Genomic DNA, 12,852 nt, shown 5'->3' on the forward strand with positions numbered 1-12,852 from the left:
TTAATTGACAATAGGGGATCCCGACCTTAGTGGCTTGATAATAGATAACCACTGTCAATCCAGTCCGGCTAACCTTATTCACTCTCCTGTTTGTTTTGGTCTCCATTAACTGCAGAGAAAAACTTTATGCCTCATTAGCTGCTAACATTTCACTTTTTCCACCATTTTTAGTACTGAACAAGTCGTGTACAGAGGGTTACTCAGTTTGATTTTCTGCATTATTTCATGTTTTTATTGCTCTTAAAAAGTGTTGCCTCCCTAGTGTCTCAGTGATGTAATAGAGCACCCAACCCAGAGGGGACCTGCGTAAGGGAAACCTTTACCAGTATGACTATGGCATGCAATAAGAACTGCAAATGATGCAGTGAGCGACACAGCATGTGAATTAACTGACAGTGTTCCAGCGGGGGTCCTTGGAGATGTCAAGGTGTGCTAACTGAACAGCAGTTCCTGTCAAACCTCTCTACAGGAGGTGACACTCTTCTGATGGAGAGAATCTGGCCTCTCCAGAGGACCGGCTCTGTGAAGCAGCAACAGCTCCTTTAGAAAGAGGAGGAGGGGGGAGAAAAAAAAACAAAGCACTGCACCACAGAAACCTCAGAGTCATTTTGTAATCCTTCGGGAGGCAATCTCCCCTGCACTGCACCCTGCTATAGATTGCTCTCTGACTCTGCACTGTGCATAGCGCGAGAGCAAAGGCTTTATCTATTTCAGCTTTCATCTGGGCCAAGTGTCACTATACAGCAAATGAACTCTGGTAGGTAAGTGACCTGACGACTGACCAGAAACACAAGCAGAAGGCACCTTGGCTCCCCTGCTATCTTACAATATGCACACTAAGGGGAATAAAGGGGCTTTCCCCAGACTCCTTCCTCCTTCTCCTCATCGCCTCCTCCAACACCAACATAAAAGGGGCTACCAGTTCTGATATTCACATTTACATTGCTTTATGTCAGGTATTAAGGGTTAAGGATTTGTACCAAAGCAAAAACACGTGATAAACAAATGACAAACAGTACTAAGCACAGTTCCCTAAGGGCAAACCCTGTGATCTGGATGCAAATGTCATTAGATCTTGTTGCCTAGCACCTCTGCTCTTCTGTACTACTGTGTAAGACCCACCCTCTGCTATCAATGCTCCACAGACATGTACACATGTATATTGTACCAACCAGCAGGCAGGAGCACAGACAGTTACTGGACAGAAGGAAGAGGACAGAGACAAAGTGAAGACACTTAGTTTCGACATAGCTGCCAATCTAATCCAGCCTTGCAGTTGGTATCGACCTCTCAGCCCGCTGTGGTGTGCCGTCCAAGCATGTCTATGGAGTTGGAGCTGCCCTTTCGGCCGGACAACCAGCTGACTGAGGTGATGCGCCTGCGGGTTCAGTCCTTGCAGCAGCGAGGCCAGAAGAGGCAGGAAGGTGAACGCCTGCTGCTGCCCAACGAGGCTGTTTACCGACTGGACTTCTCGAAACAGTCCCTCCGATTCTCGCGGTGGACGGTGTGTCTGGCTCAGGCAGGACGCGTCACCATCACGGCCACCTCACAGCTCTGGACGCCTGACCTCACCAACCTGATGACACGTCAGCTGCTGGAGCCCGCCGGGGTTTTCTGGAGGGCGCCGGGGGATGCCAGCGATGCTCCTGTTCAGTGCTACGAGGCTGACGCATATGAGTTTGGCGAGAGGATCGCTGAGCTGGCTAAGGTAAGGAAGGTGATGTACTTCCTGTTTGCATTTGCAGAAGGCTGCAGCCCTGAGACTGTCGACTGCTCCATCACCTTCACGGTGGATAGCTGAGCTCAAACATTTGGAGAGATACCTGCTACAAACTCTGTGCTTGTGTGTGTTTAGTTGAAGAAAGTAAACTTTAGGTTAAACCTGCGCTTTTTATCAGGATGGCTCCCTTTTTGCAGAAGAGAAAGCCTTCAATGTTACATCATCTGATAACCTGTTATTACAAGAACACACTCTCCTCCTTTCTCCTTTTGCAACAGGATTCATTTACAAAACAAATGTAACTTGCTTCTGTTGCTGAACCTGTTGATCAAAAACATGTTTCTTTGTATCCTATTATGTTGGACATAAATACAGCTAAATACAAATAAATCAAATAAATCAAAACGGTGCATCTGCATTTTCTTAACTTTTCTTTGATCTTATATGTTGAGCAAAAATGTTATTCTCCCTCTCATCCTGTTTGACAAAAAGCCCACCCTGATGAGTCCCACATGAGATAATGTATAGAGACAGTGTGTACTTGTGTGTATGTGTGTGAGTTTTCCCCGGGTGGATGGGGGAACAGGTTCCTGCTGCCTCATCTGTCTCTGTCTTGCATGGTAACCCTGACAAATAAGAGAGGGGAGGCATGTGGATCTCACGCTCACCGATTTCCTCTGCAACGAGGTATGAACAGAAAACGGTGACTGTGAATGAAAAGACGCGCGTCAGATGAGGTGTGTGAGAACAGAAAGCAACTGAGATGTCACAAGGTATTAGCCTCCAGTATGAAGCATACAACTAACTTGCCACCTGAACTATCAATCCATTAGAGGCTGAGCCTCCATTTTGTTTGATAAAACGTCTAAGGCTGCACTTTTTCAGGAGTCGCAATTAAATCGATCTCGTCTATAGCGTTGAATGTATAAATATACATTTTTATTGAGTGTGCTCATTGGTATGTGTCCTTTTGCTTCCTCTTGTCCTGTCACCCTTTGACCAACAGTTAATCAAATGGAAAAGGTTTACGGGAATTTAACTCATTGGTCATCTTATTAAGTGATGTTAAACAAACATACCATGTAACATCAGACATTGTAGTAGCTCTAGAGCAAAATGAAAGGCACTGTAAGGTCTGGCAGTTTTGCTGCAGGTAATTAACATGTACAAAAGCAATACAAAATAACAATGTTTTGTACCAGCAAGTATCACAGGGGAACAGTTTCTGCTCCTGTGAGACTTGGACGAGTGTTTTGCTTTGACAGGAAGTAACACTAATGGCCAACAGGAGACTGAACAGATGAACAAATCTGTACAAAGGAAGACTTTTACTATTGTTTAGATCTAACAAACTGACTTCAGATAGAGGTCTAATGTCATTAGCTCTTGAAAATAAACTTGAGTTGTGGTCCAGTTTCAAACTACACATCCAACAGGATACAGCAGGAGCCAGATCCAGCCTGCAGGACCATTACATAAGGACCCAAACATGTTTTTCTATTTTTCCCCCCATTTGGATTATTCTCAGTCTTTTGATTTAGGATAATGATGAATTTCTTTTCGCCAGCAACTCAGAGCGTAGCATTTGGCTGTTTATTTCACATTTTAAAAGTTTGATATTTTGGGAAATACACTTATTTGCTCTCTGGTGAAGAGTCAGATGCGAAGATAAATACAATCTCATTTTTGTGCTACAACCAGAAGCCAGATAGCTTAGCACAAAGACTGGAAACAGGAGGAAACGGCTAGTATGGCTCTAACTAAAGTGGGGTTGCCATGGTATGAATGACAGTTATCATACCATATACACTCACCTATCTACAGTATTAATTTCTGCTGTATTATCGTTAAAAAATGTGAAATTATAATAAAATTTTAATTTTCATTACGTTAAGGGTCGTTGTAATTGATAATAACAATTGTGTAATGCATGAAACTGTGTTTTCCATGGAATTATGGACCCGACTACTTATTGAAGTTGCCAGGCAAAGAGGGGAGACCCCAGAAGCTTCCAGTGACTGCAAGAAGTTGTTTCCTGTCTTTGTGCTAAGCTAAGCGGCTGCTGAGCTAAGCTAAGCTAAGCGGGTGCTGGTCCCACACGCAACCTCAAGTTTAACAGCAGATATGAGAATGGTATCTATTAGGGTTGGGTGATTGTCTCTATTTTCATATCACTTGTTCATGGCTACTTGAGATCACCGATTGGCGATCTGATTGGCAGGGGGTGGTGTAACATTGCAGCAAGTCAGTGAAATGTCAGCATGGAAGAAACAAGAGAAACCACCAGAAACATCTATTAATACCGTGGTTAATACACAGTACAGTGTTTCCCACATAATTACCATGTAATGGCCCTCTCATGAACATTAACTGTGCTGTGCTTGTGCTTTGCTCGACGCAGCAACAAACCGCCGTGGCGCGGCGCAAGCCATTTAAAATAATGGGTTTCACACATCCCACTCTGTCTGAAAGGCCCTTAACTGTGGCACCGCAGCTATGTACAACGTGTCAACCTTGACAACCCACAAGTTCTAAAGCTAACATATGCATCTCCGACACTGACAGCGTTGTGTAATAGATAGACTAAATTCTCAGAGTTAACTTCCATGCATTAGTTTTTTTACAAACACACAGCTGTTTCAATGTGTTTGTGCTAATTTGAATTAAATTGAGAGCGAGAGAGAGATAAATATAAAACACTAAGACAAAAACACTTTGTAAAGATTTCCCAAATATACCCCGAATTCAAATTTATATCAGACACACAGTAACTCCCCTATTAACTGGGAGAAATGCCCAAATGTCAAATAATTGCTGCAAAATATATTTCATCATGCCATGAACTGAGGACAACCAGTGCAAACTTAGGCTAATAAATAATTGTACTAATTTTCAAATTAATATTATTTTTATTGTTTGATATTTTAGTAATTGTTGTGTTTTTAAATCTCACATTTGATACTGATTTTTTAAATCTTTTTTTTAATTAACTAATTAATTTTAGTGTTTTTTGCCTATTATTACACACACACACACACAGTTTTATCTATTTATTTAAATTTTTTAATATATTATAATAACACACGTTACTGTGTCATTTACTAAATTTAAAAAAATTAAACACACACACACACACGTTTTATTTATTTATTTAATATCTTATTTTCATTTTCTAACACACTAACACACACGCTTATTGTTTTACTTATTTAAAAATATTTATTTTTACGGAATTTTTACATTTTATATATATTTTTTAATTATTATTATTTTATTTTGTATTTTGTATTAACACACACAAACACAACTTTTGCTGTTTTATTTATTTATCTAATGACATGTATGAAATTAATTGTCCTTATGTACTTTATATGTAGCTTTGGCAATATTGTTGCTATACATTCATGCCAATAAAGCTAATTTGAATTTATATTTGAGAGAGAGAGAGCGAGCGAGCAAGCAAACAGGTACATCCATGTGCTGCCCGCAGCTCCACAATGAATTACTCATATTAATCAGTACGTGGGGTGGTGTTGGCGCAGTGGATAAGACACATGCCTTTGGTTTGAGAGACCAGGGAGTGAGTTAGTTAAAATCTCTTTAATATCGGCGCATGAAAAACCAATCGCTGATCATCCCTTTAATCGACGATAAACGATCCATTCACCAATCGGAACAACCCTAGCATCAGCAAGTGTAATTTCCAAAATGTCAAACTACTTTACAATAGGCAGAACCAACAGCACTCTGACATTTGATGTCAAAATGTGTCTTTCTAAACCCAAAAGGAAGGTAGAGTTTGAAGACAGACAGATTCAAGAGAGGTGTTCTATTGGTTGCATTTAAAGCAACAGCTTTCTGTCTGGTCACATCTACAGTCTTGTGGCAGTACTCCTATATGGGTCTCAGTCAACCAGACTTCAAATCACATGGATGGACTACGACTGAGCATTTTAGTGAGTCTAACTTTTACAAAAAAAAAGACAAGAAAAGAAAAAATCCTAAATTAAAATAATCAACCAAAACATGCTGTTCATTGGATATGAAGTTGGGATGATTGTGTGAAACAAGGAGAAACAGAGCTAGAGACTAAACATAGGGAAAGATACTGTGTAAGCATGCCCATATGAACAAACTCTCTCTGAGCAAACTGTCACAATCCAGCGTCTCGCAACAACCGGCCGAGGCATCTTGTTTCAAATCCCATTAAACCTCGGGTGATCACTTTGTTTCCTCTGTCAAGATGAATGCCAAAGAACATTTCAGAATAATCCCGACACCCCACACTCCAGAGCTCAGTACAGTTAAAATAAAACAGTTTTTTGTCAATATGACACTACCAGTTCTGGACTAAAGCTTGCAATAGCAGATTTGTGGTGACAATCTTCATGCAAATGTTTACACATTTATTCTAATCAGTGCGTAAAAGGCTTCCAACAGCATTTACACTGCAAGACACAGAATCTCTCAAACAGAAGTCAGATAAATTAAATTAACTAGGGTAGATGCAAGGATCTCTAAAGCACCTTTCTCTATAGTTAGCAGAGGCAGTCAGCACTACACCAAGGAGGCGCTGTAATGAATCTTCTTGAGTTTACATGTCATCATAATTGTTCCTAATGGACACTAAATATGGAATTAATACAATTGAGTACATAGAAAGCTCCTTCTTCAAGACACATAATTTTCACAGTCTCTTTTCCATTATCCCTCAATTAAAAAATGGTCCTCTTTGTAAAAGCACCGACAATTAGGCTTTTTTCAAATAGTTAAATCAACAGACAGCTGGTTGTAGGGTGGCGTTGAATCATTGAGCGTCTGTGGCCGATGCTCGCCCAGAGTATCTGCAGTCTATCTGGCACAGCCGGACACATTGTCCTTCTTAGCAGTCGTTCAGCCGACTGAGCATGTTGAATCAGCAGCAGAGGCAGTCAGTGAGAGAAAGTTATCTGACTAAAAGGGAGAATCAGGGATTTCACCTAGAGAGTGAGTGAACAACCACCGACTGAAACCACAAGAGGAAAGAGCAAAGCAGAACATGGTGAAGACAATATGTTCTAGTAGAAACATTCTCAATTTAGATTGTGAGCATTAGAGACCGTTGCTTTAGCGTGCTCATATTGATACCACATTCATGTGTGAGTGTGAAATACAGAGCTGTGGTCAGAATGTGGTCAGCCTAGCTTAGCATAAAGACTGACAGCAGGGGGAAACAGCTGGCCTGGCTCTGTCCAAAGTTTAAAGGTCTGGCTACCAGCACTTATAAAGCTCAGCAATTAACATGTTGCAGTTTGTTAAAAGTGGTTAAAAGCCGGGTTAAGAAAATGTGTTATATATGTTGAAATTCTCTTTACATCCCAATAACAGATGACGTGAGCTGTTTGATCAGTTTTGTCTGGGCTAGTTCAGAGAAATCACTAGTGGGTCAGCAATAAAAAACACACCCATATGAGATTTAAATACTTTCGACTCGTGCTCCAAAAAAAATAAAAAAATAAAAAAAAAGATAAGGCAAAGACTTACTTTTTGCCATAGAGACTCTCTGGAGGCCAAGCTGGAGCACGCCGCTACGAACCAGCAGTTACCCAGCTGTCCCTGATGTAAGTCGTGTGCGCTGATGCCATCGACAAACAGGTGAGGATCTTCACACAACTCCTACACTCCCAAAGATAAACAAAGAACAGTTATCCTTGAGGTTCAGCATTTGGAAAAACAATTTCTCTGACAATTCATGCATTTTAAAGTAAAAATGAGGCATTAAGTGTACTATTATACCCAAAAATTGGACTTGATTTGACACCAATGAGATATTTTATTTATTATTTTAGCAGGAAAAGTATTTAGTCTTGGTAGGGTTAAAAAGCCTCTGAATAGGTTTATGGTGAACAAACTATATGTATGGTCAACGGTACAAGACACAGAGGAACATAAAAGGGTTTTTGAGGCAAATTCATGAATCAGAAAGAGACCATCTGTCCTTATACACCCACGTATCATACTCATGATCTCCAGAGTGGAGGGCGTCATGCATTTAATGAAACCACATTTCCTGTGGCGGCTGTGTTGAGGTCCATTTTCTGCCACAACGTGTACAGACAGACCTCTATTACAGCTAACAACATGGTGGTCAATAAGCTGCTGTTGTGTTTACTCTCTCACATATGTACTGGACTCACACATACACACTCAGACATACTGGGGTTCCTGTGAAAATGTGTGGGATGAAAACTACAGGCTGAGGAACACAAGCCATTTAGAGAGAGGCACACTGTCCTCTACTCCTTTGTCAACACACAATGGCTACACCTCACCATAAATATGTTCCAAATGAGTGGCGGTCTGCCAAAAAACAAAAAGTACTGTATTTTCACTGCCTATGAAAATGAACAAAATATCTCAAAATATACAGAAAAAAATATAAAAAGTGCATTAAAGTTTTACTGAAATTAAAATTAATTTATCTGTGAAATCCTTAATGTATAGCATATCCTTGGTATGACATTTGTACTTTGGTCAAAATTGCAATTACCAAAAAGAAGAAATGTATGTTTTATTTTATTTTTTTCCATGATAGAGCAGAAGTTGCAACATTAGGGCCTACATTTTTGGTTCCAAGAGTAATTTGATTTGTGTAATGTCAGAGTGGCCATAGACTGTATAAAAAAATAGGGTGTGGACAGGCACTAAAAGTAAAAATAATAAGTAACGTCTCATGGAAATCAATAACCATTAGTGTGTTAGTAAGCTAGGTTAACTTGGGTTCACTTTCCGAGTGAAATACAAACTGAACAGCACGACAGGTCTTCCCAGATTTTTAACAATGTAAAGGGACAGATGTTTTAAAGAGCTTATATTATGCTGTTTTTTTCCATCTCCTTTATTGAGTTATATATCTTTTTTTGCGCATGTAATAGGTTTCTAAAGGGAGTTCCCATCTCCCACATTAAACAATGCTCTGAACTGCCTGAAAACAGCTCATTTGTGGTCATAATGCTCGCTAAACGGCTACTCCGACACGCCCTCAAAAACACCGGTGGAAAAACACTGAGCTGCAGCACACACCTCTCCTTGTCACGATCGTGGTGTGGAGGCAGGTTGGAGGACCCAAACGCAGGACACAGAGTGGAGCAGGTATAGTTCAACAAGGGGTTTTAATATAACCAAAAGCGAGCACACTTACAGGTGAGTGGCTGAATAACAGAAATCCAAAATCCAAAAGTACAGGGAGACGAGATGAGACAAGCAAGGCTGGTACAGGCAGGCAGAGAGTACACACACGACAGACTGGGGGGTAACATGAACAATGACCGGACAAGGACAAGACAGAAACACCAGGTATATATACACAGGGACTAACGAGCAGGGCGGGAGCAACACAGGTGACAGACATGAGACTAACGAGGCAGAGAGAGAGAGCAGAGGAAAACAGAGACTTGACATGACAAGCAGACTATAAAACAGATACTGGACACTAGACAGGACAGAACCCAAAACTCAACATACTAAGGCAGATACTAAACTCAAAAGTGCAACACAAAGGATGGCCAACCGGCAGAGCGTGACACTCCTCTCTCTTTCAAACACTAGCAACCCTCCAGGCAGTCAATGGGCAGAAAGTTGTTACTGTGATGTAGAGACAGAGCTCAGTTAAAACTTTATGGATGAAAGATACTTTTGTTACAAATTAATAACTCACCACTCTGAAACTCTTGCTCCAGTCCATGTTGCTTAGCTGGTAAGGTGATGTACAGCTGACTTGCCCTTCTCTGTTTCTGATTAACTAGTAATCCTTAACTAGGAATTATGCATGTGTATCTCACTACATTACATTTAGTTGGTGCGTTTATCCAAAGCGACTCACAATTGCTAAATTTTCAGAGGCCGCACGACTCTGGAGCAGCTAGGGGTTAAGTGTCTTGCTCAGGGACACATCGGTAGACATGTCACAGCGGGGAATTTAACACGAGGCTCTCACACTAAAGGCTTGTGCCTTATCCACTGCTCCATCACTACTCCCAGCAAAGATCATGTAGAGGCAAGATGTATCACTTCATAGCTAAAACAAAGCCTTCAGCACACAAGGTGAAAAGAGGAGCTGCAGCAATGTGCAGTATGACAAAAATATGGTGTTTTTTGAAAATGAAACCATGTAAACCTGTTCTGGTACAACCCCTAAATAAATTGATGAACCTGAAAATGAGCATAATATGACCTCTTTAAATCACTAATGGTACATAATCAGTGCTATATGCTTTTTAAAAAAAGGGGACCAGTGGTTTACCAATTCTTATCCTATTAAGGGCTCCAGTCATTAGCACGCCAGAGAAGATGACAGCTCGTCTCCTATCAATACCGGTTTTTAAATGTCAGATAAACGTTGTCATGGGAAACGCCCACTAAGGTGCCTGAAACTTAGACAATATGTCCACAAACTGTTTTATCATCTCTTGAGCAATGGAAAAATAAGCACAAAAGCTGCAATATCATTTTAGTTCATATTTCCAGTGAAAGTGAGAAGAACTGAAATTTCATTTTGACTTAATAAAGGTCCGTATAAAATAATCACTAGTAAGTAAAAGAGTGTGAATGCGCAATAAGTCCAAATGAAAGCGCCCTGGAAATTAAAAAAACATAACAAAACATATTCATCAATAAATGTTAAAAGTTTAGTGTAAGTTTTAGTGGCATCTAGTGGTGACAGTTGTGAACTGCAACCAACTTCTCAGTTACATCTCACCCCTCCCTTTCCAAGCGTGTCGGAGAAGCTACGGTGGCCGACACGCTGCTGCTGCAATTGCGTATTCAATGTTGTGACGAAAGGTGCTCTGTAGCAGTTTGTTCATTTGTGCTACTATAGAAACATGGTAGTGCAACATGCCGACTTCCGGTGTATGTAGATAGAAATGGTAATAAAAACGTAATGGTTCATTATGTAAGGTCTATATACACCACTGAAAACATAGTTATGTATGTTTTATTGCATTTCTGCCAATAGATCCTCCAAATATTACACAATGGACCTCTAAATAACATCAGACAAACTGCTTCATATCTGATTTTTAATACAAAAGGTTAACACCAACCCAGTATAAAATAGAGCACAACTTAATTTTTACTACTGTCTGCAGAGCTCTGCTGGCAGTGTGCAGTGTGAACAGTGTGTCTGCTCTGTGCTTTATGGGTCCGGTGGGTCGATAGGCACCTCAGCCATTACTCAACAGAGAGAGAGAAAAGCACAGCACCACTTAACAGCTCTTTATCTTTACACACTTGCAGCACTCAACTACGGGTTAGTAAAGTAAAAGAAGAATAAAGAGGGAGAGAGACATGTGAGAGCGTTTTCTCTAGTAACGTACACACAGTGGCCATTCTCACTGAGACTAAGTGAACAACTGCATTTATTAAAAACTTTAAAGTCTGGGTCAATTTGATCATCATACCTTGTGAATGTCTTTACACTTGTCATATCAAGTTTCTAGTATCCATAGAAAATACACTTTAAACTTAGCTGCACATATCCCTCTCTGTTATCCAGATCATTAATCTGATTTCCATCGGTCTTGATTTTCCCAGGCTACATGCCAATCAGAGTCAGTCCTACTGCAGTCCAGACAGAGGGGGGTGACAATGCACCTTAAAGCTATTTGGTAACTGGCAAAAATGCCAAAAGAAGAATACAGTGTGTACTTTCAAGCCCTGGATATATGTGCTTTTAACTACGCGTTGCAATTCAGCAAATGAACGTGGGGGCAGTATATCGATATGACAGGCAGGTCAGCAGCAAACTCCTGTTACACACACCAGCCCAGGTGGTGGGGTTGTGCAGTTGGTTTGCCAACCGCTATAAAACGTAAAAGAAGAAGAAGGTCAGTAGCAGACTTAAAAAAGAAGATTTATGGCACGATGTTTACAGCTAGTCCGCAATTACCAAGATCGTTATGATGTCTCGTTAAAATCATAACCTCCTCAAGTGTCGCTATGTTTGGTTTGTTTAAGTTGTTCAAATTTGGAGGTTATCAAGGAAGGTAATCCGGTAGCGGTGAGAGATGACCCGGCCCTGGTCTGCCCCCTAGTGGATTAACATTTAATCCTCCAGGTACACGCAAAGTACGCAGGCAAGTATGTGAACAATGCCGTTTGCGTCACAGACGCCTATCTACGCCTACGCATTGTAAAAAGCAACTATGTCGGGGGCTTAACAGTTTAGTTACAAAAACAGCTTAGCTAGCTAACTAACAAGAATCCATACTAACTAAAAAATATAAAACTTGTAAATAGTACACACTGTGCACAGTTAGTATGTAGTATGGAGTTGGAATTTAGTAGTCAAGTGACAGTCCCAATTAAGGTCCTTGAAGGTTTTCAAATATGTCACAGGTCAGGTCATTATGTCACACAGATTTAGTCCAAAGGTCCCATGTGTGGATGTTTCAGTTGTTGCTGGCTGGTTTTTATTGAGGTGTGCAGTCGGAGTGAATCCTCCCACTTAAATATAATGCTGAAAGGATCAGTCGACGAACAACAGAAAAATATATTTTATACTACAGTTTTGACAATTAATTGTGATTTTATCAAGCAAAAATGTCAAAGATCTGCTGGTACCAAGTTATGAAATGTCATGTTTTGTAGCTTTTCTTCATTTCATGTCACTGTAAATTTAATATTTTTGGGTTTGGGTCTTTTAGTTGGAAAAAGTCTGCAACTTGATGACGTCATCTTGGGCACTGGCAACTTGAGATTTACTTTTTTTATTCTATTGGTCAAACAGTTACTCCAAAAATAATGTCTAGCATTCATTGAGAATATAAATAATTATTACTTGCAGCCATGCTTTAATACTCTACCAGGGTTAAGCTCTACTGAATTTATTTACAGTGACAAAATATATTTTTTGCATAAATGTAAATATACTGACTCCTGTCAGAGCGTCACAGTGGATCAATGATTAGAAACCCACTGAAGCCATCGGCCAGCTGCAGCCTTTCTGTGGGAGGTCTTCATATTGTTTTTCCTCTGAGAGCTCTGGTTTCCTCCCACAGTCAGAAGACAAGAAGGCAAAGGCGAAGACTTTACCATGGGTGTGAAAGTGTGAATGTGTTTGTCTGTAAGTGTTAGCCCTGTGATAGCCTGGC

General features: G+C 40.4%; 2 protein-coding genes across 4 annotated transcripts in view; one reads left to right on the forward strand and one right to left on the reverse strand.

Moving 5' to 3' along the window:
• The window catches only part of capn5b (calpain 5b), a 64,765-nt gene that overhangs the window by 26,486 nt on the left and 25,427 nt on the right, over positions 1-12,852 (reverse strand). For all 3 annotated transcript variants that reach the window (XM_038707912.1, XM_038707910.1, XM_038707911.1), the window contains exon 3: positions 7,244-7,375. In XM_038707912.1, coding sequence (XP_038563840.1) covers positions 7,244-7,375 — 132 coding nt within the window. The remainder of the gene's footprint in view (positions 1-7,243; positions 7,376-12,852) is intronic.
• ompb (olfactory marker protein b) lies at positions 1,319-1,801 on the forward strand. The gene has a single exon (XM_038707917.1). The coding sequence runs from the start codon at positions 1,319-1,321 to the stop codon at positions 1,799-1,801; it is 483 nt and encodes a 160-aa protein (XP_038563845.1).

The sequence above is a fragment of the Micropterus salmoides genome, unplaced genomic scaffold (assembly GCF_014851395.1).
Source record: "Micropterus salmoides isolate LMB-PRFRI ecotype aquatic unplaced genomic scaffold, ASM1485139v1 Ms_hic_scaffold_9, whole genome shotgun sequence".
Lineage (NCBI taxonomy): Eukaryota > Metazoa > Chordata > Actinopteri > Centrarchiformes > Centrarchidae > Micropterus > Micropterus salmoides.